The 27,373-nt window shown below is 44.3% G+C and overlaps 1 protein-coding gene across 1 annotated transcript in view; it reads left to right on the plus strand.

Annotated features, from left to right (window-relative positions):
- Positions 1-27,373, plus strand: part of LOC142657896 (uncharacterized) — a 92,914-nt gene that overhangs the window by 17,277 nt on the left and 48,264 nt on the right. Inside the window, exons 11-21 of the mRNA XM_075833415.1 lie at positions 2,138-2,395; positions 4,926-5,177; positions 6,833-7,093; positions 7,692-7,952; positions 8,037-8,297; positions 8,956-9,216; positions 12,363-12,623; positions 15,441-15,701; positions 16,027-16,284; positions 25,657-25,917; positions 26,021-26,278. Of these exons, the coding sequence (XP_075689530.1) occupies positions 2,138-2,395; positions 4,926-5,177; positions 6,833-7,093; positions 7,692-7,952; positions 8,037-8,297; positions 8,956-9,216; positions 12,363-12,623; positions 15,441-15,701; positions 16,027-16,284; positions 25,657-25,917; positions 26,021-26,278 (2,853 nt within the window). The remainder of the gene's footprint in view (positions 1-2,137; positions 2,396-4,925; positions 5,178-6,832; positions 7,094-7,691; positions 7,953-8,036; positions 8,298-8,955; positions 9,217-12,362; positions 12,624-15,440; positions 15,702-16,026; positions 16,285-25,656; positions 25,918-26,020; positions 26,279-27,373) is intronic.

Here is a 27,373-nt window from a genome sequence, read left to right on the forward strand (position 1 = left end):
TTGGCTCTATGACTCCTCAGGGACTTAACGAGGGGTTCACATATAGTGCTTTTCTGTGATTTTGCTGTCCCCTTCCCTGCATTCCGTATGGACGTCTCTATCTATTTTTTACTTTAACAATGTATGATGCGTTGGCTTCTGGCATTTTTTAACCGCTGTATACATATCCATCTGGCCTCTCCTAACGGAGTAGGTGTGTTTTGATATATTGGTTATTTGAATTACTGTCCTAAACATTTGACCATGTATATTCTTTTAATATGGCGGCGTTTATTATCTGTTGTACTGTAATGGATTTCCTTCATGGTGCTGTACTGGTGAAAATGGGTTTTTTTTTTTTTTTTTTTTTCTGTGTGCGGCTTTATATCTGGGCCATATATGCAGGCATTTACTGCCTTACCAGAGTGGGGGGCAGATGTTGTGCTTTTTGTGCTGGTTGTGATAAGGAGGGACACCTACGATGCTTGCGCATATTTGACATTGTCCCTGCAGTCTGGGTATAACTCTGTTTTCATATTTGACATTGTCCCTGCAGTCTGGGTATAGTTCTGTTTTCATGGCTCAGGCACTTTATTCTTAATAACTACTGTGAGATTGGTTGTGCGTCCACTGTCACATTTTGACGGGTGGATGCACATCAATCCCTGCACTGAGTCCAGGGGGACGCCTACGGCGCTTGCACCGAGTGCCTGTGTCCTCCCTGTACTCGGTGTACTCTCTAAGTTCTTATCTTGCCCTACTGCGCAGATGCAGTCACTCTGCCCTGAATCGGTGTTGATGCCAGGTCTGACATCACCTTATGTGCTAAGTCCAGATGGACATCTATCGCGCCTGCGCTGACCTGTCATTTTTTCTCCCGACTCGGCATTACTCTAAGTTCTTTCCCTGCGCTACTGCGCAGGCGCCCACATTCTTTGCATTCTCCCTCCCTACTCGGCATTGTCGGCTGCTTTCTGCACTAAGTTCGGCCTGGCTTTCATAGCGCCTGCGCCGATCTTTTATGCCCCGCTATGTTCTTGTTCTGTCCTGCCTTATTCTAAGTCCCTCAGCTGCTCCACTGCGCAGACGTGCCGTTTCTTAACTATCTCGGCACTTCTGTCTATACTACTGCGCAGCTCGCCGGCTGTCATAGGCTGCCTCATACATGGCCCCCAATTGGCTGTTCACTCTTCCCTGCTGCTCTTGTTGTCTGCCTTCGACCGATTGGCGGCCATCCACACACCCACCTCACGTCATCCTATACTCCCATAAGAGGAGCAGTTTTCTCGCGGCGCCGCCATTAGCCCCGTGTACCCCTGAGGACGCTACTAGTTAGCGAAACATGTCGGGGGGGCTCTAAGTGTTTTTAATTCCTGCCTAACCGAATCTATTGCCCTACTTTAAGTGTGGCACGTTGCCTCCTGACTGACTGTCAGCCGGCATTCATTCCTGGCTGTCTAATACCTTGCTGGCTCCTCCAGCTGGTTGCCTTCACTATAACTTCGGTCCTTGGCAGTGATAATTTTAAACTGTTATATGTGGTCTGTTTTGTGCTACACGTAGCTTAATAAAATTTGATAAAATTTACTCTCTATCAACTTTTGGGTGGTCAGGAAAATGGTTCTGTCTGCCTGCAGGCATTCCCTCTATTGACTTTATGTAATGTACCTGCTGACTACCCAGGGTCAAAATCTGTTTTTTTGTAATGTGATTAAATAAACTCAAACTATAGGAAAACTTAATGGTGACAGTGGACCCTCATTGTCTACTGAGCCCCTGTGAGATGGTATGTCCGCCCCTGAGCCCAAGTTTTATGAAGTTTTAATGGACTTTTATAGTGAGTAGATGGGTAACACTGGGTCTGGCCATAAATGTATTAAGCGCAATAGCTGGAAAATTGTGTAAATATTTTCGCACATTTACACCTGCTCATACAGTAGTAGACAGTTCAAAATGCACTAGATAATATTTAATATTTTAATTTACAGATGATGCTAGAAAATCGACAAAAATTATGAGACCTAGTGTATCCACTTATTAATTTTCTTAGTAGTTTAATGGTCAATGATCATATATATTATTACATCTATTGTAAAAGCCAATGACGTTAAGTAATCACTTGTACCTTCACTTACATGATGTCCATTCTAATCTACAGCTCCTTGCGCACCCAAGGATGTTCATCCTTTCCTAAACTGTACAGATAACTCCGTATTGGTATCTTGGAGTGATTCACCTGGAGCCTATAATTATACATTGTCAGTCAGCTCATATGGAGACAGACACAACTGTAGCAGTGAGGACACGAGGTGTCAGATACAGGATCTAGTATGTGGGGAGATCTACAATGTAGCAGTCACTGCACAGAATGTGTTTTGCAGCAGTGTGGAAAGCCATGTCACTGAGCTTCTAACAGGTGAGATGACATTATTATTTTCATGTATTACAGTGTTGTTGACTGCTGAAGTAAACTAAGAATATTATAAAATGAAATATAACACCATATAAATATATGTAAATACACTAAAATACAGCAATTGACTGGAGCTTCACGTTACTCATTGCATTGTGGTTGGGATATCGTCTTAAAAGAGTTTTCCCACCAAAAATATTCATTTAAATTCAATGCCCCATGTAAAAATAAATTTATTTGTTCCATTGTGTTCAAATAATTCTTCAAAAAAACGAACTTGAAAAAACTAGCTTACATTGGCATCAGTGGTAGCGCCCCTATGTTTTCTGCTGTGGCCAAAATCTTTGTCCACCTTCTGCCTCTGCCTGCGGTGGACACTCATGTGCAGTAGATTGCTCTCTCTCCCCCGCTCTCTGCGCCGTGGACTGATCTATCAGTAAAGTGGCCCAGTATCTTCTCCCATTGCTCTTCTACACTTATCAGTGGAGAATCTCCTACGTTGACAAGAGGAGAAGACCAGATTTCAGCAGTGCTATGTGTGCCAGTCAACAGGGGCTCTAACATTACTACTACTACATTACAAGTGCCAGGAAGCAAGGGGGGGGGTGAAGCTACAGAGAGCCAGCCGAGAGGCAGAAGAGTCACATGTGGCACGCTGCTGCCCACTCAGAGTTACTGGTATGAACAGTGGAGTAGAGGGGTGAGTAAATAGGTCGAAATGAGAGAAAAATAAATTCTGAATGGTGATTTGGAAGGCAAAATACTAGTATTGTAAGAGATGAAGATATATTTTTTTTATGTGTTTTGTGAGATAACCCCTTTAAATTACAGAGATTGTTAACAAAGCAACTGGAAAATGCATAATTTAAAAAAATGTTCAACTCCATATAAAACCTGAAAATTTCTATTTGACGACAGTTAACCCCTATCTCACACTTTCTTTACTCAGTCCATGAAGGCGAGTTCTGGGTTTCCCCCATGAGGGTGCTGTTTGGGGAACAAATAGGTCGCCAGTATATATTTTGTTTTTCTCTAACAAATTAGTGACTTTTCACGGATACTGTACAAGGGCGTTAGGCCTATGAATAAATGTGAGGGGAAACCCTGGAAAATATTATTTGTCGCATTGCAAGTTTCTGCTTGCTCACTAAACAAGCCGTCCATGTGTCCATTTTCTCCTGTTTTTTTCCATCTTTGATTACAGAAAGGCTGCCTGAGTAGTGAGTAAATGTTCCTTCTGCAGCAAGCTGCCTCCCAGTCAAATACAAAGCAGCTTAAAGAGGCTCTGTCACCAGTTTAGAACTTGCCTATACCCTACCTAATCTAATAGGCGCTTTGATGTACATAACTGGTTTTTTTTTGTTTTTAAAAACAAACGTTTATTATTGAGCAAGTTATAAACATTTTCAGATTTACGCAAATTTTTTCTATATGCCCAAGCGATGGAAGACTGAACAGGCATCGCCTCCAGCCTCTGCAGGTTCGAATAAATGTCCTGGCATGGCTGGAGGCGATGTCTGTTCAGTCTTCCGTCGCTCCGGTGAAGGACCTGTGGGAGGAAGTCACGTCACAGTGTGATCTCGCGAGCTCACACTGTGCTGTGAATCAAGCTGGTCTGGAATGAGAAGAAGTGTATGACGCTGATTGGTCAATGTCATACACTTTTCTATACAACACCCACTTGGTGAATAGAAAAAAAACGCCCAGTTGGGCATTTAGAAAAAATTAGCATAAATTGAAAAATTTTCATATCTTGCACAATAATAAAAGTTTGTTTTAAAAAAAAAAAAAAAAGTAGTTATCTACATCAAAGCCCCTATTAGATTAGGTAGGAGATAGGCAAGTTGTAAACTGGTGACAGACCCTCTTTAAGCCAAACCTCTTACCAGATTGTATAGTTTCATATTTTCTAGACCTAGAGGGGGAGGGGAGAAGGGGGCAACACAATGGATGTCTCTTGTGACAAATAGAGAACACTTAATTTATATATATATTTTTACACTTTGGATTGTAATATGGCACAAAATAGGATTAAGGAGGTGGAGAGGAGACATTATGGTACGGGGCTATAACAATTTTTTTGTATTTTAAGTATTTTTGACCCTATTTTGTTAACTGCAGTTTTACCAGAAATTTTTAGATTTTGTAGAGTTAAAAACAATCTATGGTTACTTTCACACGGCAATATTTTTTTCAGTATTTGGAAGCCAAAACGAGTAGGGGCACCGTCACAGAGAAACATATATTAGGAAGATTTACACCTCTTGAGTATTTTGGATCCACTACTAGTTTTGGCTTTCAAATACTGATGTAAAATACTGCCAAAATATTGTCGTGTGAAAGAGACCTTAAGAAACAGGATCGTCAGACTAAAACCCTGTAATGAAATCCATACAAGGGGTTAATGCTTATGGATGTTTTACAAGAAATGTAATTGATTCAGACCACATTACAAATTTACAATTCATTCATGTTACAGTTTTGGTTATATAATACACTGGATTAATAAATTGCGGTTTTCCTTTTCTTTCAGTGCCATGTTCTCCAGTGAATTTACAAGCTCACGTTACTTCTGATGTGGTTGTTCTGACCTGGGGAGACGCACAAGGTGCTGTGAATTACACCACAGAGGTTGCAAGCATTGATGGAGAAATATATATTTGTCATACGTCCAATACTTCATGTGAAATGGAAAACCTTGTGTGTGGCCGTCAGTACTCTATGTCAGTAACAGCTATCGGACAACAGTGCAGTAAAGCCAGTGATAGCTATGAATTTAAAACCGGTGAGGCACAAGCATTAACATATTGTTACCATTTCATGGAAATATCCAATATTATCTGGAATTACATAAGTGTTGATTGTTTAAAGTTTTAATAGATCATTTAGTAAAATTCTGAGATTTTCCACTTTACATTTTCTAATATGTTTGCTAAGCTGCGTCCCGTATATATCTGGGTCACTGATTAGCAACTGTCTCATCTGAAATAAAATGAAAAGTTCCTTAAATTTCATGCCATGTCATTCAATATGCATTATTTGGCGGTATTATTTGAACATGCATCTCATATGTATTCCTTATCGGTAGACGTGCTTTATGTAAATATACATATGTGTAATTTTAGTTACAGTACCCAAATTACTGCTTAGAATACATGAAATAAATGGCTGTCTGCATTTTCGGGCTGTGCTCCCATACAAAGTATGGGAGCACGGACCGTAAAATGCAAAAGAACGGACATAATCCATAATTTTCAGAACATTTCTACGGCACGGACACCCATCTGTAGCAATACGGAAAGGTGTCCGCGGCCAATAGAACTGAATGGGTCCATAATTGCGGACCGTATTACGGTCCACAATTATGAACAATTTTTACGGTCATGTGCATGGGGCCTAATAGAATTCTCCTACTCTGCCCATATTGATATACATGGAGCAAGCAGCCGGCAAGTGAATAAAGCGACCAAACAATGTAGACCATTTATTTTAATTCTAGATTAGACATTTAAATTTACAAACTGAGGTTTTTTATATTTTTTAGTATTACAGTGGTTGTCTCATGAAGACTACCCCTTTTCATGTGTCCTATTAGAGCATATGGATATCATGGGCTGGTGGTGTATAGCTCCATTACAATGTTAATACTTGGCTAAACATAACAAGGTGAAAGTTACATAGTACAGTTGAAAAGAGACATATGTTCATCAAGTTCAACCAGGACTAAGGAAAAGATGTTGATATAGGTGAGGGCTAGGGGTAATATTTATATCTTGGTTTTCCCCAATTGATGCAGATAAATTTCCTTTCCTGATCTCAAGTGGCAATAAGACTGGCTCAAGATTCAAACAAGAAATCTTTACATTTACATGAGCGTTGATGTTACTTTGTTCTTAGAAATGATCTGGGCCTTTCTTGAAACCATCCCCTGTCCCATGACCTCATAACATTATCCTACTAGCTTCATATGCAGCTGATTGACATTGCATGCTGTTATTTAGTTTTATGATTTACAAGTACACCCAGATCCTTCTCAACAAGTGACTCCCCCAGTGCAGCTCCCCCTAGGACATATGATGCATGAAGATTGTTGGTACCCAGATGCATAACTTTACATTTATCTACATTAAACCTAATTTGCCAAGTGCAAGGCCAAACACTCAGTGTGTCCAAATCAGCTTGTAATTTATGAACATCTTCCGTAGACTGAACAATACTACATAGCTTGGTGGCATCTGCAAAAATATAATTTGCGCTATTAGCCCCATCCCCTATATCATTAATAAAAAAATTAAATATTTAAATACAAGTCTGGAATATGACACCTTTGTGTTCTTTAAACAAGTTAATGTTTTTATGTCGAACAATTTTCACTACTTCCATAATGTTCTTTATGCATATCATATCTTTATTCTTTTTGTTTTTCTTGTTTTCCTTTAGCCCCTTGCCCTCCTCAGAATGTATTAACAATGCTGGATTGCGTAAGTAATATGGTAACTGTTTCATGGAACATAAGTTCCGGTGCTGTCAGTTACCAATCTGAAGCTGTTGGGACAAGTGGAGAAAAAAGTGTCTGTAACTCCAGTAATCCATCCTGTAAACTCACTGACTTGACATGTGGAACGTCATACCTGGTAACCGTTACAGCAAACAATGAAGCAAGCGTTAGTAAGCCAAGTTTACCCATTGAATTTATGACGGGTAAGTTCTCAGTAGATTGGTACTAACTTATTACCCATTGCTAAGTATTTAGAAAGTAGCAAAATCACATGACTAATTTTAAAGTGTTCCGTAACGGAGTACAGGGAAATTCATAACTGTTTCTGGTGCAATGAAATAAATGTAACCAGTCACATTATAAATCATACCGTGAGATTTATTATGCAATCTATGCTTTCTGTGCATATATACAAATTATTTTCATTACGTCATTTTAAATCCATTGTTGATTCATGTTTTTCTCAAAGTTTTTTAGTAGCTACCCCTGTTCAGGACAGAGACTTTCCTAGATTGGTGAGATGCAGTAATAGCCGTTGTTCATGGACAACAAACAAGTATGCCCTTGCGGCTTCAATCCCATACATCCACATTACATACATGACTGTATTAGAATCCACTCCTTGATAAAAAAAAATATATTTTTTTTTTTAGATTTTTATTAGTTTTTCACAACATACAAGTTTTTTTTGTTTGCCTACCACCTTCCTTACTTTGCAGCTAAATGTTCATATTTATATTTTAAAATAAAATTGTAACAACAACAGTATATTACAATATAATAATGTGTTATTTTTTCTAGCACCCTGTGTTCCGGTACAGGAAGCACCACGACACAGTTGCTACAACAATTCTGTTATCCTGTCTTGGAGTCAAACTTCTAGTGCCATCAGTTATGTCGCCAATGTGACTGGTCCAGGAGAAGAGATCTACTCCTGTCAAACAGGAAACACTGAATGTGTTATCAATGAGTTACAATGTGGACAGACGTACGGTGTGACAGTTTCTGCTATCAATAAACAATGCAGTGGTCTGGCATCTGCCCCAGTTACACTTACAACCGGTAACACATAATAGCATCTATTTTTAATAATAACTACATGCATGGATAATCTATTTAATATCTAATGGATATACAATATTACAGGTCCATGCCAACCTCAGAATGTGGTCTCCAACATGAATTGTTTTAATTCTTCAACTCTTCTGACCTGGAATGAAGCCCCAGGAGCTCTGAGATATGTATCTAGCTTGATATCAGTTGGCGAAAAGTATTTTGAGTGTAATAGTACAGATACCGTCTGCGAAATCACTGGCTTGAAGTGTGGACAGAGCTACATTGTGACGGTGACAGCATTTAGCAGTCAATGTCAGAGCGAACCCAGCTCTCCAGTTGAACTCTATACAGGTGATCAGACTTAACCATTGCATTTACATAACTTGAGTAACTTGACTAATTGAGTCCCGTGGCAATTATTGAGGTAACATATGCCATGTTCCAGTTATATAATGTTGCAGATGTTGCACATGCTTCCTGATCTTATTAGGGTGTTCAATCTATTTTCCCAATTTACAAGAAAATTGTCCAGGGTAAATTTCATAGGAAGTCAAGTTACATAAATATGTGAGCGAGTAGGAGAACATGCTAAAGGCCATATTACACCGGCCGATTTTGGCCGGTGCAGCGAGTGCCGATCAACGAGACATCGTTACTGTGATGGCTCGTTCCCATACATTATTATCATGTCGGCAGCGCATCTCCCTGTTTACACAGGGAGATGCGCTTCCGACAATGATAATATTTTACTTTTTTAAAACGATACGATCAGCAGATAATCATTTTATCTGCTGATCTCTCACAGGGCAATTATCGTCAACGAGCGTTATATGAACACTTGTCTGCCCGATAATCGCCCAGTGTAAAACCCCCTTAACTCCCTGCACCAATGGGTAAAACGTATCTTTCAATTTCCAATAACTACAAATTTGTTCATTCTATTAGATATTACAAAGTTAAAAAAAAAAGTTTATTATAATACTGTTAATAACAAGCCTTTTCTTTGCAGTGCCATGTGTGCCAACTGAACTACAAGCTGACGTTGACTGTGACTCTCATTGGGCAACCGTTTCTTGGACTACTGTAGTTGGAGCTGAAAATTATACTGCAGTGGTCACTGGGCCTCAGATGGAGCAGTTTTACTGCAATACAATCAACTCTTCTTGCATCTTTACACAGCTGTCATGTGGTCTTACATATGAGGCAACGATTCTTGCGGCTGGAAAGATATGTAGCAGTACAATCAGCCCGGTTATTATATTTCACACAGGTATGTGGAGTGTTTTTGTGGGAAATTATTTATATAAAGGCATGTGATTTCAAGTAAAATCACTATGTAGATAGTTTGTGAAGTTTTAACTCTTCTACATGTCTTTTGTTTCTATTGAGGAACAAATCATATAGAAATCTCTTTCTCAGTACCTGTTTAGTACATGGTGCTTGATTTGTGTAAGACATCGCATAGTTTATAAATCATGTCAGGGCCATACACAATAGATAAGTCTTGGGAGAAATGCAAACTAAACCTACTTCCTATATTGGGTAGCGTTAATATAAGATGATGTCTGGTGCAGATGATAATAGTGGAGTCGAAAGCAAATTCATTAATGCAAACTACAAGAATCAATGATAAATCAATTCCATACAGTACTTTACCAAGATGAGCAGATGCAACACAATACATTTTGAGTAAAGGGGGTTTTACACTGAGCAATTATCAGGCAGACAAGTGTTCATATAACGCTCGTTGCCGATAATTGCCCCGTGTAAACAGGGCAGCGATCAGCAGATGAACGAGCAAACGCTTGTTCATCTGCTGATCGTATTGTTTTAAAAAAGTAAAATGTTATCTTTGTCGGCAGCACATCTCCCTGTGTAAACAGGGAGACGCGGTGCCGACATGATAATAATGTATGGGGACAAGCGATCAGAGTAACGACCGCTCGTCCCCATCCATAGCTCCTGTCTCGTTGATCGGCGCTCTCTGCATGGTCAAAATCCGCCGGTGTAATAGGGCTTTAAAGAGGCGCTGTCACCAGATTTTGCAACCCCTATCTGCTATTGCAGCAGATCGGCGCTGCAATGTAGATTACAGTAACGTTTTTATTTTAAAAAAACGAGCATTTTTGGCCAAGTTATGACCATTTTTGTATTTATTCAAATGAGGCTTGCAAAAGTCCAAGTGGGCGTGTTTAAAGTAAAAGTCCAAGTGGGCGTGTATTATGTGCGTACATCGGGGCGTTTTTACTACTTTTACTAGCTGGGCGTTCTGACGAGAAGTATCATCCACTTCTCTTCAGAACGCCCAGCTTCTGGCAGTGCAGACACAGCGTGTTCTCGAGAGATCACGCTGTGACATCCCTCACAGGTCCTGCATCGTGTCGGACGAGCGAGGACACATCGGCACCAGAGGCTACAGTTGATTCTGCAGCAGCATCAGCGTTTGCAGGTAAGTAGCTACATCGACTTACCTACAAACGCTGATGCTGCTGCAGAATCAACTGTAGCCTCTGGTGCCGATGTGGCCGACATGATGCAGGACCTGGGGCAGGAAGTGACGTCACAGCGTGATCTCTCGAGAACACGCTGTGTGTCTGTGCACTGCCAGAAGCTGGGCGTTCTGAAGAGGAGTGGATGATACTTCTCGTCAGAACGCTCAGCTAGTTAAAGTAGTAAAAACGCCCCAATGTACGCACATAATACACGCCCACTTGGACTTTTACTTTAAACACGCCCACTTTGACTTTTGCAAGCCTCATTTGCATAACTACAAAAATGGTCATAACTTGGCCAAAAATGCTCGTTTTTTAAAAATAAAAACGTTACTGTAATCTACATTGCAGCGCCTATCTGCTGCAATAGCAGATAGGGGTTGCAAAATCTGGTGACAGAGCCTCTTTAAGTGTCAGAAGGTGACCCTTCAGGTGGAAAACACTCACATACTACTAAAGAACAGTAGTTTCCTTAAAAAAAACATTGGTTACCATTACATTAGATATAATCACATTTATATTAATATATAACATATAATGTATCTTCAAGGTTACATTCAGTTTAATAAGGTATCTTACTTTTATTGCGTCTAGTTGAGCCTTGTTTCAAAAAACATTGTTTAGTAACAAAGCAGTCTAGGAAGTTTGCCTGTTTCTAAATTAGTCTAAGGGTATGTTCACACGGCTTATTTTCAGCAATTTTTCGGCCCGTAAAAGGTCGAAAAATCGGAAGCAGAACGCCTCCAAACATCTGCCCATTGATTTCAATGGGAAAAACTGCGTTCTGTTCCGACGGCCGCATAAAAAAAACGCCCGCGAAAAACAAGAGTTGCTAAAAAACCGGCTGAAAATCAGGAGCTGTTTTCCCTTGGAAACAGCTCTGTATTTTCAAATGTTTTTTAGTAAGCGTGTGAACATACCCTCAAGGCTGAAACTTCAGTGAGGGCTTCAACCATATTTACTGTTGCTCAGCAGGTCTCACAACTGTTAGCTATTCTTTTAAGAAACACAGCTAAAATTCAGGAGGACCAAGTTATATGAAGAAAATCATCCTCAAATGCAAAACAAAAATATATATATTTAAAAATATGACCGTACAAATAGAAATAGGGCATTTTGGTGACAAGTGCACTTTAAGTACAGTTCAAGTTTACCTCATGGTTGGATTAAAGGGGTAGTCCCTCGACAATTTTTTTACATTTTATATCCAGTCAATCAGACAGATATATAAATATACTGTCAGCTAATGTAAGTTGCCAAGAAAGAAGGTCTGTTAGTCCCCATTCTCTGCTGCAGAGCTGTCCCTCTCCATAGATTTGAATGAGGATGTCAGAAATAGCCATACATGATCATTCGCCTATTTCTGACAGCAGCATCCACATTCATTGTGTATAGGGCTGTTGGAAACTACATATTATTTTTTCAGTGAAGTCATAATTTATTGAGTAAGGTGACCACCTAGCAGAATCAGTGGCCAGACAGAGAAGGCTGATGTTTGGGCCACTGAACTATAAATCCATGCATTCATGTCATTATTCAGGGATCTAAACATATTATGTAATACTTTGTGAGGTAGGGGCAAAAAACTAAATCTAATCTTTGCCCCAGGTAAAAGAATTCCTTTCTTTATCCGTGTAAGAGGATGTCACTAGAGAGAAAAGTCTCTGTGCTTTGGATTCTTATGGTAGCTTCTGCTGATAGAACCAGACTACAGAAGAGACAGTTTGTAGTCAGGATCCACTAGTTAAGGATTCTTTTATATGTTATACTGTAGCTATTGTCTTTAACTTGTCTAAATCTGAACTAGTTGTGCGTTACTTTTAAAGTAGCTTTTTTTCATAATTATTGAGAAAGTAGACCTGACTGAAATATCAGTAACAGTTTGTATGACAATTTTTATGACTCATTTTCTTTTCTTCCATAGCACCTTGTTTTGCAAGTAATATAGATTTACAGTTTCAATGTGGTGCAGATCACGCAATGGTGTCCTGGGATGCAGCCCTTGGTGGAATAAATTATACAGCCTATATCAGCACACAGAATTTGGATACAGTAAACTGCAGCACAGCAGACACACATTGTATTGTTAGTGATTTGCAGTGTGGACAAGTTTATTCTGTGATTGTCGATTCCTTTGGGACAAAATGCAGCAGCAGAACCATTTCTCCACAACAGACTTACACGGGTAACTTTTTGTCTCCTTTTAGACCAGGTGTGGTTAACCCAGTAAATATTAGGGATGTTGAATGTGGCCCAAGACTCCGCAGATGACTCACACAATGGAGGGCATTTGTGAAAAATAATTCAAAGAAAAGCCAGGTTTATTATTGGTAATCAGTCTTACTTTCTAGCCTAAGGGCATGGCCAGACGTGGCGGAATTGCTCTGGAATTCCGCTGCGGACACTCCGCAGCGGAAATCCGCAGCGGACCCGTTTCTCCATTGTCTTCCACAGCTTTTTAGTAGGGTTCGTTTGCACGTTGTGGACAATTCCGCTGCGGAGCATAGGCTGCGGTGCGGAATTTAGTGTCCTCAGCATACAATGGTTGTTGCGGACGTGTGGCGGACTGGTTGCGGACTCATTGCGGAATTTCTCCATTGACTTCAATGGAGATTCAAAATTCCGCAATGAAGTCCGCAGATGTTATGTACATGTTATGTGTGCTGCGGAGCGTATTGGTTTTTTAACATGACATTTCTTAATTCTGGCTGGACCTATGTATTTCTAGGTCTACAGCCAGACTGAGGAAGTCAATGGTGGTCCCGTAATTACGGGTGACTACGTTTGTGCACCCATAATTACGGGTGACTATGTGTGTGCACCCGTAATTACGGGAGCGTTGCTAGGCGACGTCAGTAAATAGTCACTGTCCAGGGTGCTGAAAGAGTTAAGCTATCGGCAGTAACTGTTTCTGCACCCTGGACTGTGACTACCGATCACAATATACATCTACCTGTAAAAAAAATAGAAGTTCATACTTACCGAGAACTCCCTGCTTCTTCCTCCAGTCCGGCTTCCCAGGATGACGTTTCAGTCTAAGTGACCGTTGCAGCCAATCACAGGCTGCAGCGGTCACATGGACTGCCGCGTCATCCAGGGAGGTTGGGCTGGATGCCGAAAGGGGGACGCGTCACCAAGACAACGGCCGGTAAGTATGAAATTCTTTTACTTTCACTAGGGAAAGTGCTGTCCCTTCTCTCTATCCTGCACTGATAGAGAGAAGGGAAGTGCTTTCACCTCAATACGCAGCGGCTAGTCCGCATCAATTTAATGCCCATTTTGGGCAGATCCGCAACATTGCGGCATTGATGCGGACAGTTGCGGAAGAATTCCGCCACGTCTGGGCATGCTCTTAAAGGGAACCTGTCACCAGCATTTCACCTATTAAACCAGCAATACCTGGTGGAAGTGGGTGAAAAATCATTTTTATGTAACCTATGATTATCTTATAAGTAGTCTCTGTACCTTTAGTATTCCGTTTTTTAGTGTTCCTGCGCCGTATGCTAATGAGAATAAGAGTCATATCTTCCTTGGAAAGAGTCTTATCTTCATTCCACAAGCCTTTCCGAGTGAACTTTTGATTGACAGCTCCTTGCCTCCCCACAGCACACACAAAATCCTACACTTGCGCATTGATGTCCCGTTCTGGTGCATGCGCACAACGGGACACCATAGCTGCTATTCTTTAATTCTTCTACCAGCGGCGCATGCACAGTGACTAGATTTGAGGCCTAGACGAAGCAGGGAATGGTGTCGGACCACACATGACGGGTGCATGCACGCTATCTCAGATGAGATTTCGGAATTCAGGACAGGCCAGTTTTCGGCAGTAGCTGGGCATAAGAAGAGGAATGAACGAGACTGCTGGATCATTACCATAAAAAGTGCAAAATGTTTGCAGACCGTTATTTACGGTCGCAGGAGGAGTTTAGGAGAGGGGATAACGGCAATGAACTTTTGACAGAAGTGGCCAGTGAGGGGTGAGTAGAGTTCAATAGGTGAAATGCTGGTGACAGGTTCCCTTTAACTAGAAAAATGACAGCTAGAATGTGAGTGACACTATGATTCTGAATGTATGTCATAAATGTCACCAATTATATGTATCCTATATCTGTGCATGGTCTATTTGCTTTCATTGTGAATAATAAATGTTAAAACTATTAAACTGCTGTGTATATATATATATATATATATATATATATATATATATATATATATATATACATACACATACATATGCACAGATTGTAATACATTTTTATCCAACATAAATAAGTGCTGTCTTTCAAGGAACTAAGTAACAATATTAGGAAATTAGATACATACTGTAGAAATTATCGAATAACATTTTTTTGTAAAAATGTTGCATTCAGCTGTAGAAGCTTTACAATTTACCCAAACCATGGGCTATGTGAAATTCCAAATTAAAAGCTATGTACTTATTTGAACAAAAACATTTTTTAAATAAATCAAAGTTTTTATTAATTTGAAACAACTTTTAAATTTACTTTAATTATAAATTTTTGAAACTTTTTATGAAACAATAGCTAGTTATCCTGTAAACATAGAAGCTGTATCCTGCCGTTAAAGCCAATTCCATCAGGTCAGATGCACTGACGGCTCCGGTGAAAGCTGGTCCAGCGTGTCTCTGACCTGCAGGATCCAGCTAATAACAATCACATCTATGTTCATGAACTTAGATGTGATCGTTATTAGCTGGATCATGCAGGACAGAGACGCAGGACCAGCTTTCACCGGAGCCGTCAGTGCAGTTGACCCGACAGAATCGTCTTTAACGGCAGGATACAGCTTCTATGTATACAGCCTACATAGACGCTGTTTCATAAAAAAACAGCCTATGACAATAATAATTTAGTTGGTTGCATGAATATAATGTGCCGATACTTCATGTCCTTTATTACTTTTTGTTGATAATGTTGACATTAATATTAATTATGTTTTAAACAAAATCAATAATAAATATTCTTTGTAATGTCTCCAGGACCCTGTGTACCTCAAAATGTCTCTGTGGATATTGACTGCCAGACAAACAGCGCTGCTGTATCTTGGAACAGCACTCCTGGGTCTCTTCATTACACTGCTCTGGTGACCACAATAAATGACGAGATTCATACCTGTCATACCACATCTACTGACTGTAACATCACCGGTCTGAGCTGCGGTGTCACTTATACTGTCAATGTAACAGCATATAATGACCAGTGTCAAAGTCAAAGCAGCCCCGAAGTGGAATTGATCACAGGTATTTTCTGGCATAATACTGGATCTATATAGGATGAGGTTATTGTAGTCATTGAAAGTACATTACACTAATAAAAACTTAGATCTGATTTATCTATTTATATGGTAGTCCAACCCGTCACTGTTTTTTTTTCCTATTCTTATGTTTCATTGACATCATGGTGCTACAAAGTTACAACGCCATGCATGCTCCAACTAGGACTTGGTAGATTTTGTTTTTTTCCTTGTACTGTAAGTTTTTCAATGGATGATTTCAGGGCCCATGTGATGTTGTTGTCATCCTAGTTGTTGTCATCCTATCTAATATAAACTGTATCTCTTTACAGCCCCCTGTGCACCAGGAAATGTCAGTGCAGATACAGATTGTGATACAAATGCTCTAGTCATTTCCTGGGAGCAGAACAATGGTACTGACAGTTTCACCTCCTTTCTAACAACACCAACTGGGAACATGACTTGTATATCTGAACGGACAAACTGCACATTCTATAACCTGCCGTGTGGAAATAAATTCATGGTAACTGTGTCCGCTGCCAACAAGCGCTGTAGTGGACCTATGAGCACATATGTGAAGGCCCAGACTGGTAAATATAATCTATCTATCTATCTATCTATCTATCTATCTATCTATCTTGACCTTCCTAAGTAGAGTCGTGTGTTAATGAACCTTCCCTTACCCATCTTATCCCTCCACCCCACCTTTAGGAAAGACACGTGACACCGAGGTTGGATGTGAAATGGCCACAGCAGCCGTTTATTAATTTCACAGTTTTATCAAAACAATTTAAATCCGAAACATTCGGATAACTAGTTAGGAATCCACCAGAGAATTCCTCCTAATAATTCACATGACCCAACATGGGTCAGAATCGTACATAACAATTTAACGTTAACATTAACCCGAGCAGAGGAAGTCCTTGAAGCCCCTTCAGATGTTCCTTTTTAATAACACACCGAATTAGCCATCTGCAAACCACCAATTACCTCCAGCCGTAAACCAGCTCGGAAGCACCGTTCACCTCTGCAGATGGCTCCAACCACTAGAAGTCCACTTCAAGGGGATAACACCCGATGAAGCCCTCAAGTGATATACCGACCACTAGAAGTCCACTTCAAGGGGATAACACCCGATGAAGCCCTCAAGTGATATACCGACCACTAGAAGTCCACTTCAAAGGGATAACACCCGATGAAGCCTTCAAGTGATATACCTTCTACCAGAAGACCACTTCAAAGGGATAACACCCGATGAAGTCTTCAACCATGTACCTTTTTTGGGGGACGCATACCCCCGATGCGACCCCCCCACCATTTTGTACTGACTGGCCTCAAGGACTCCCCCCGCCAGCTGCCATGACAACAGAACCTACTCCGGGAAAAAAGGAAAAACATGTTAAATAAGCACACAAAACAAAGACAACACTCATAAACGGACGTACATAAAGACCCACAGGGGTAACAAACAAAGGGCGGGAGGGTGGGAGCTTGTCTCTCCCTGTGTTACTCCTCCCGCTGCTTCCGGCTCAATGCCGCAAACAGCGGGAAGCTCAGCAACGGCCCCCTGACTCCTCCTTGTCCCTCCTCCACCTCCTCCTAACTCTCCCTCCAACTCTCCCTTACCTATTAACCCTTTCCCTACCAGTGAGGTCATGGAGGCTTCCCCTTAAGCCCTGCAGGCTGCGTCCAGCCTCTTCTTGACCTTCCTAAGTAGAGTCGTGTGTTAATGAACCTTCCCTTACCCATCTTATCCCTCCACCCCACCTTTAGGAAAGACACGTGACACCGAGGTTGGATGTGAAATGGCCACAGCAGCCGTTTATTAATTTCACAGTTTTATCAAAACAATTTAAATCCGAAACATTCGGATAACTAGTTAGGAATCCACCAGAGAATTCCTCCTAATAATTCACATGACCCAACATGGGTCAGAATCGTACATAACAATTTAACGTTAACATTAACCCGAGCAGAGGAAGTCCTTGAAGCCCCTTCAGATGTTCCTTTTTAATAACACACCGAATTAGCCATCTGCAAACCACCAATTACCTCCAGCCGTAAACCAGCTCGGAAGCACCGTTCACCTCTGCAGATGGCTCCAACCACTAGAAGTCCACTTCAAGGGGATAACACCCGATGAAGCCCTCAAGTGATATACCGACCACTAGAAGTCCACTTCAAGGGGATAACACCCGATGAAGCCCTCAAGTGATATACCGACCACTAGAAGTCCACTTCAAAGGGATAACACCCGATGAAGCCTTCAAGTGATATACCTTCTACCAGAAGACCACTTCAAAGGGATAACACCCGATGAAGTCTTCAACCATGTACCTTTTTTGGGGGACGCATACCCCCGATGCGACCCCCCCACCATTTTGTACTGACTGGCCTCAAGGACTCCCCCCGCCACAGCGAAACAGGCCTTGACCACCTTAAGCCTGTGAGTTCCGCCACACCACCACCGCCCTTTCTATTCCTTCTGCTATCGCCAAGCTCCAAAGATCAATGCCAACCTCGGTCAGATGAACCCCATCACCCCTCCAGAAGTTCCCCACTCCTGACTCCAAATCCCTGTGCCGCACACAAATGCCCCCGATTTTTGCTACGAAACGGGACACCGCCCGATTAACTTTAATGCGAGCCTTATTGACTCTTTCACTGACCTAGCCAACCGCCAATGTTTCCTCGGGACTATGTCCGACCACACTATCACCAACTTGGGATAAGAAACCCACAAACCCAACATATCGTGTTTGATATCCCGCACCAACTCACGCAAGGGGCAGACTCCTAAGTCATCCCCACCCACGTGCAACACTAAGACCTCCGGAACCCTATCAAGCCGGGCCTATGTCTGGAATTCTGCCAACCCCCTGCTCCATGACATACCTCTAAATTCCAGCCAATGCACAACCGCATCCTGTCGCGGAATGCGCAACTGGCGACCGTCCGGGCACGTACGAATGACCCAGTGCACGTACGAATGACCCAGCAACCACACCAAACACGGAGGCGAATCTGAAATGGAAAACAATTATAACAAATGGAGCGGACATAGGACTTAACTCAGTTGGACTCCCAACGACCAATGCGCCGCACCCCTTCATCATCCAACCCCCAGCGCCCCGCTGCAGTTGCTGCGCCAAACCTGAAGGAATGAGATGAATATGAGCCCGCCGCGACACCAACCGCCGTCAGACATTCCTTAAATACATCTCCAAACTGAAACCTGGACAAAACGACCCGTCCACATGACGTAACAAAGGCAAATCTGGAGACCCCGCTTGCGGCTTAAAAAACCCCGCATGCACTCTACTGGGCACATAACCGACCCCGGGAGGGCGAACAAAACTATCAGCTTACCCTTCCCTACTTGGCTAAGCAAAGCAAACGACACAGGCCTTCTACTATCCGCCTCCACTCTACCTCGGCCCAACCCAAAAATTCCTTAGATACATCTTGAAAGCCTCGTAACTTAAAACCAAACGCCACCGCAGATATGAACCGGTTCACCTTTGCCACTGAAAACCCCGCCTCCCAGGCGTCCCCTAACCAGTACAAAAGTGCCACCAACCTGTCTCTATCCGTATTGACGTCACCCAACTCTCTTACCCACTCCTCCCACTGCCTCCAACAAGCAGAATAAGCACTCCACGTCGTGCGCGCCAAAGACCTTTGTACCAGTTGTTCTACGGGACCGAGACCAGATCCCAAAGATGTTCCGGACAAGCCAAACCGAGACGTTCCGCTCCCGGTGCCAATTGCCGAAACCGGTCCCACTGCGAGCGAGAAAGAGCATCAGCGATGCAATTCCGTACCCCCGGCACATGCACCGCCACCACCCACGCATTCCATGACAAACATACCAACACTAAATGTCGCAACAATTGAACTACAGGAGGAGAGGACGCCGTGATGTTATTAATGGCCAGCACCACCCCCATGTTGTCGCAGTAAAAACGAACCTTCTTATCCCTGAGCCTGTCCCCCCAAATGGTTGCCGCCACCACGATGGGGAACAGCTCGAGCAGGGCCAGATTCCGCGTGAGTCCGCTGGACACCCAACTAGCCGGCCATTGACCTGCGCACCACGGACCTCCCCCGTAAGCTCCAAAACCGCCCGCCCCAGCCGCATCCGTAAAATTATTCAAATCACTCGTATCCTGCGCTGGGGCCATCCACAGCGAGCGACCATTGTACTGGCCCAAGAAGTCATCCCAAACCTGAAGATCAGCTCGGTGCTCCTCCATGAGCCGCACAAAATGATGCGGTGCACGCACTCCCGCCGTTGCCGCTGCCAACCGTCTACCAAACACCCTCCCCATTGGCATAATCCGGCAGGCGAAATTCAACTTCCCCAGCAGCGACTGAAGCTCCCGCAGCGTCATTTTCTTCAGTCTACAAGCCCGCCGTACCTCCAGCCTCAAAGCACCCAGCTTATCCGCCGGGAGACGACACTCCATTGCCACCGAATCTATTTCAATTCCCAAAAACAAATCGTCGCTACTGGGCCCTCCGTTTTTTCTGGCGCCAAAGGGATCCCAAAATCCCTCGCAACCTTCTGTAGTGCATAAAGCAAATTACCGCAAACCGGCGAACCCCCCGGGCCAACGCACAAGAAATCATCTAAGTAATGGATCAACGAGTCGACCCCGGATACTCCCCTCGCTACCCACTCCACGAAGCTACTAAACGCCTCGAAGTACGCACAAGAAAGGGAACACCCCATCGGAAGGCACCGATCCACATAAAAGGCCCCATTCCAAAAACAGCCCAACAGCCGTTGGCTTTCTAGATGAACTGGCAACAACCTGAACGCCGCCTCGATTTCGGTTTTTGCTAGCAGCGCGCCCGGACCCGCAGCCCGCACTAACCCCACCGCCTTATCGAATGAGGTATAGGCTACGAAGCACAACTCGTGATCTATCCCGTCGTTTACCGACGAACCCTTGGGATACGATAAGTGTTGAATTAAACGAAATTTTACGGGCTCGCGCTTAGGAACAATACCCAACGGGGACACAACTAAATCTTTTACTGGCGACTCAACAAAAGGCCCTGACATGCGACCCAACGAAACTTCTTTTAACAATTTGTCCGACACGACCTTGGCATGCGAGTAAGCCGATTTTAAATTCCTCCGCGTAACCGGAACCTCATAAGGAGGCGGGGGAATAACGAAACCAACACGAAAACCCTCGTAAAGCAACTTAGCCGCCGCCCTGTCCGGATACTCATTTAGATAAGGGGCCATCTTTTCCACCCTCACCGGTGACACCCCCTTGACCAGCCGCGGAGGACTGGTTCCCTGACCTCCTTTTCCGCATACATTTCGCCGCCCCGTGTGATGCACCATTACACTCCGAACACACGTGCTTGAACTTGCACGTGGCCCCGAACTTGCACTGGCCTTCATTAAATTGCCAGCAAAACCCTGCCTTTCCCCCGCCGCCTTGTCCAACCTGACTAGACTGGCCTCCTTGGCCGGCGCTCCCGGAAAGGACTGCCTAACCGGAGCCGTAACCCGTAACCAGAGAGCAATATCCTTCTGGTCCCACCGAATCGCCGGCCGAACCGCTTTTCGCTGACGGAATTGCTCGTCGTATCGCAGCCACGCCTGGCCCCCATACGCCCTATGAGCCTCCCCAATAGCATCAAAATAACAAAACAACGCCGAACAATTTTCCGGCGCCTTTTCCCCTATCACACTGGCTAATATGGCGAACGCCTGCGACCAATTAACGAACGTCTGCGGGATAAGCCTATACCGCCGCCGTTCCTCCTCGTCCTTTTTACTCTCGTCCCGCTTGCTCTTATCCAAATTAAATTTAGCGAGCGGCAAGAGAGAAAAAATCTCTACATATTCGTCCTTCCAGATCCGCTCACGCACCTCCTGCTTTAAATGCGCCCCCAACGGACCTTCGAAACACACATACACCTCCCCACGAGCGCGATCATCAATACGCACCCGATCGCCATCTTTTTGCGCCTCGGTCTGTACCGACACCGCGACCGCCTCTCTAACCGCCGTTACGGGCCGCGCTTGTAACAATCCCCCTTCCCTGGGACCCTCCCCAACTACCGCCGGGGACACTTCCGTGACTACCGGCGCCACCGCCCTATCTAGGCGCCCGACCAGCTCTCTCAAGCAACCCACTAAGTCTGCCAAACCCGCGCCATCGCGCCCGCCCGCGCCACTACCGGCCACCGATGCGACGCTAGCAGCCCCCCCGCCGATACCCGACATAAAAATCGCTGGATATGACAATGATGGAGTTATACACTCACCGGGCTGCACAGGCGCTGTGTTCCCGTCAGCCGGACCATCCTGACCTCGACGATACACGTCCAGTTCACCTTCCTCCAGCTCTTCTCTCGCCGACGACTGTCCATCCAAACGACATCTTCGGAACGGGGATGAGGACGCGCTGACCGATGGGCCGGCAACCTGCCGCCCGACCGCCGGGACCCAGACTTCCGACCGGACCTGTTGCCTCGACGTCGCTGCAGATCTAGACGTCCGTCTCGCTGATCCTGAAGAAGCCTGCCCCCTGGCCGGAACATCACCAGGCGGGGCGGCCGTACCTTGTCCTCCGAATCTTCCATCCGATGGGGGAGGGGTGACAGGGAGCCCGGCCTGCGACTCCCTGCTTACCGCCGGACCCCGTCGCGGCTTGGGATTCCTGCCAGGACGCAGGGCCTGGGAAGGGGCGGTCCTCCCAGCTGCCTGGCCTGCAGCGTCCGAGATCGGGCTCCCTCTGCGACGCCGTGTCCGCGGGACTGCCTCAGGACTGAGGCGCTCTGGAGGTCGGGACCGCCGGGAGGGACGGGTCGACCCGGCCTGAGTCGCCGTCACCCCCGGCAACGCTCTCAGCCTGCTCCGAGCAGGAGCGGTTGTTGCCGACTCCCCCCCCGCCGCCATAGTAATGCTAGTAAGGGGGCCGGGGGAGGGGAGCCTGTCCCCTGCAACAGACCCCGAACGCCGGGCCTGGCGTGGCGAAACGGCGTCCGGGATCCTAGTTAATGCAGCCACGGTCTCCTCAAGCCATCCGGGACCGTGGTGCACATCAGCGGCACGCAGCCGCTCTAATAATACGGCCTCCGACATTGTTATAAGCGCGGGCAACGGGGAGCTTGTCTCTCCCTGTGTTACTCCTCCCGCTGCTTCCGGCTCAATGCCGCAAACAGCGGGAAGCTCAGCAACGGCCCCCTGACTCCTCCTTGTCCCTCCTCCACCTCCTCCTAACTCTCCCTCCAACTCTCCCTTACCTATTAACCCTTTCCCTACCAGTGAGGTCATGGAGGCTTCCCCTTAAGCCCTGCAGGCTGCGTCCAGCCTCTTCTATCTATCTCTCTCTCTCTCTCTCTCTCTCTCTCTCTCTCTCTCTCTCTCTCTCTCTCTCTCTCTCTCTCTCTATCTCTCTCTCTCTCTCTCTATCTCTCTATCTCTATCTCTATCTCTATCTATCTCATGTTTAACATAATGTCTGGAATTTTTTACCTTTCTATGCAAATTTATGGTATAGTTGCGAAAGGGCCCAAAGGTCACAATTTGCATTGCAAATTGCAACCTTTGGCCTTTTTATGCCGCCCTCGCCACCTTTGCAAAAAGGAATTGGGGTCACCACTGTTCGACAAATTTATTATAATTTCCGTTAGAAAACTGGCGTGAATTATAGTCAAAATCTGCACCAGCTTCTAGCTGGCATAGTTTTCACTCTGTAGGGTGTAGCAGGGTAGATGTTGTACTACCATGCCCCCATTGATCAGACTACTCTCCCAACACCCCCCCCCCCCCATCGGACACTTAAATTAAAAAAATAAAAATGATTTTCACCTCACCGATCTCTTCTCCCCTCTGGGTTCCCTCGGGCTCCCTAAGCATGTGGCGGCTGCTACAACACACTTACTCTGGGAAGCATCAGGACATTGTATGTGGTGTAGCACTGGGGACGCTAAGTACCTGATGAGGTCAGAACAAACTTGAAATGCGTTGTACTTGGAATAAACAAAAATTATGATTTTATGATCGCATGAACCCACTGCTCTTTTTAAACCCACTGATATTGCCCATTTGATCCCGCCCTTTCCCCTTTTAATCATTGGAGTGTTTTCATTTTACGGCATTGCCCCTGCTTGGCTAGATTTTTGACGATCTCGGAAAACCCCTTTAAGGTAGGACACATCTTTAGTGTGGCAATAAATTGATATATATGATCACCACCTGGCCTATGTGCCAAGAAAACATTAGTCACACCCAGTGACAGATCTACTTCTATGGCAGCAATAGTGGCTGCTACGGGACCCACGGCATGTTGGGGCGTGTGCCGCCCGGTACATAGCATTTATGTGTCGGGCGGCACAGGCCCCCCTCAGGCCTGATGGCGTCGCTAGCACCGGGCATCCGGGGCCCCAGGTGACTGCCACATTCAATTGTAACTGTGTCCTAAGGACGCAGATACAATTGAATACTATGGTGCAGCATGGATCTAGCTGACTCCTTTGCCATTCAGTAGTCTAGGTACCACATTAGGCCTGCAGCCTATAAGGCACTGGGACAGGATCCCTGCGCAGGCCGGCGCAATGGCGTCACTGGATCGCGCCGGCCTCCAAAAGGGTCCCGTCTCATAGGCTGCTGTGGGTTGTGGCATTATCTACAAGGGAAGGTGTGCGGCACTCTCTACAAGGGGGGCTACGTGGCACTATCTTCAACGGGTTGTGTGTGGCACTATCTACAAGGGGGGTTTGGGGCACTATCTACAAGGGGGGTATGTAGCACTATCTACATGGGTGTGTGTTTGGCACTATCTACAGTGGTGTGTGTGGCACTATCTACAATGGGGGGCTGTGTGGCACTATCTACAGGGGTGTGGTGTGACACCATGTACAGGGATGTGGTGTGGCACTATATTCTGGTTGTCGTATGACACTAACTACAGGAGTATGGTGAGACACTATCCACAGGGCTGTGGTTTGGCACCATGTACAAGGGGCTGTGTGGTATTATCTACAGGGGGCTGTGTGGCACTATCTACAGGGGGCTGTGCGGCACTATTTACAGGGGTGTGGTTCTTCCTTTCTCTGCTGCTTTAAGTTTCAGATCAGTTTTTTTAATAACTGCTATGACTATGAAATCGCATAATTAAGTGATTAAAAAATGCAAAAATATTAGTGCTTAACTGTATGTAAAGATTTTCATAACCCTGTAACTAAAGGTTAATAGGAGTACACTTGGCAGCCTAGCTGTATTTTTACCTTGTACACAGAACTGATAAATATTCATTGTCAGGAGAGCGAGGGTTGTGAGGGTGGGGGGGGGGGTGTTGGTTGCGGGGGAAGTGAGGCCCAGTCAAAATTTTGCAGTGGGGCCCAGTGTTTCCTAGTTACACTCCTTGTGTCACCACTACATGACATCACCTATTCTAAACCATTGATACTAGGCAGGATGCATCCATGCAAATTGTGACCCTACTTTCTGCGTGGTACAACAGATATTGAGGCACATGAGACAAGTTGATGGTTTTCCAGTGTTCGTTTGTTCAGTTTAGGTTACCCTACCAACTGTTCCTAGCTGCCAGGAATGTAACCAAGTGTAGATTTTTGCTGCTGTATGTAACCTATTTGTTTTGCATTAAATTGCACCTTTCTGCTTCCCTATCTGGTAATGCATTCTTATTTGAACTTACTGTCAGCTTAAACAATTTTTTTTACCTACTTCAGTAAAGAGGTTTTCCCACTAAAGACATTTATGACATATCCACAGGATATGATATACATGTCTAATGTACCCCCATCTATTGTGAAAATGGAGGTCCACTGACCTCCTATCTGACTGATAAGATTGCCTCCGGCACCAGATACATGTTGAGATTTAATTGAGTGGTGGTCTTGGAAGACTTTTTTGTGTTCTCTAATATTAAGTATATGCACTTTTTTTTTAATCATGAAATCCACAGCCCCTTGTATTCCAATATATGTGAACACAGACTTGGACTGCATTAGTAACTCAGCGCTGATTTCCTGGAGCAACTCTCAAGGTGCATTAAATTATTCTTCCTCATTGATCGGCCCAGAAGGAGAGAAGTCCAACTGTAGCAGTCAGGCCACGTCATGCTGGATGAGAAATGTTCCATGTGGTGGAAATTATACTGTAGCAATGATGACTCAGAACGACATCTGTAGAAGTGTGGAAAACAGCGTTACTATGCTGGAAACATGTAAGATGCTTTACTTTACATTCTACCGTTTGCTGGTAAATTTTATTTAGGCTCTAATAGACTTGATGTGAAATTATGGCCAAAATTTGTTTTCTCTTCTTAGGTCCTTGCGCCCCACAAAATATGTCTATATTTTCTCTGTGTAACTCTAGTGAGGTTAAGCTGCAGTGGGTGGCATCTCAAGGGGCTGTACTTTATAAGGCACATGTAATATCAGATGGAAGTAATTATATGTGCACCACCACAAATACCACCTGCGACATTGGAGGACTTCTGTGTGGAGAGACATATAACGTTACTGTCACAGTATTCAACGATCATCTGGCTAATGTCAGTCTAGAGGAGAAGACATTTAAAACAGGTAATAACAACAAAATTGTTACATTTGCAAATACTATAGTAGTAACTATTATCTAGAGTAGGGCTTCTCCAGCGTTTTCTACTGAAGTCTCACCATCCATAAGGTAACATTTTTAATGATCAAGCCCTGGCTTGTTTTTTTTGTGTGTGAACTAATAAAGGGGTTTTACAACTTCACATATTTATAGCAAATCTATAGGAGCTGCCACAATAGTTTCAAAGTAAGAATCCTATTGTAAATAGGAGATCCAGACACAAATGTTTCCCATAGAGTGTAATAGAGCATGATCAAATGTGTAGCAACTTGTCTAATGCAACACAGGGACATTAAATAAAATACATTGGTCATCAAATTAAATTAGTGGCCTCAGTTGATATAATGTGGTAGACTGACCATCACTGACCATTACTGATCTAGATTAGAATTCCTGCTAAAAGTGTTGCTATCATTGTCATTTGGGTTTTTATTAACTGCATCCTACTCTCTTAAAGGGGCTGTCCACTACCGGACACCTGATGACCTATCCACCGGATAGGTCATCAGTATATGATCTGTGGGGGTTCAAAACCCAGACTCTGCACTGCTACGGCTGCCTCCAGGCACCGGACGTACATGCCGAAAGCAGTTGGCTACGGCCACTGAATACTGGCCAAGCTGCAGTACTGCAGCTCTGCTCCTATTCAAGGGAATAGGAGCAGAGCTGCCGTTCTTCAGCACGGCCACTACGCTATGTACAGAGCCAACTGCTTCCGGCTCCATACATCGCATAATGGGCCATACCATCCTGTGGCCACAGGCCACCAGATCGGTTTATTTTCCAGGTGTCGGACCCGCACCGATGATATACTGATGACCTATCTGCTGGATAGGTCATCAGGTGTCAGGTAGTGGACAACCCCTTTAACACTAGCATTGAGCCTACTGTGCATTGTACTCATTTAGTCAGTGAATGTGACATAGTACCTGTACAGTAGGACATGGTGAGATGTAATATCAAGATGCAAAAAAACAACACATCCCAGCACGTGGCAAGAGCTTCTGTGTAGTTTAAGTTGTAGATGTGTACATGACTATAAAGCTTGAGTAGGGTTGTAT

This window comes from Rhinoderma darwinii, chromosome 7 (assembly GCF_050947455.1).
Source record: "Rhinoderma darwinii isolate aRhiDar2 chromosome 7, aRhiDar2.hap1, whole genome shotgun sequence".
NCBI lineage: Eukaryota > Metazoa > Chordata > Amphibia > Anura > Rhinodermatidae > Rhinoderma > Rhinoderma darwinii.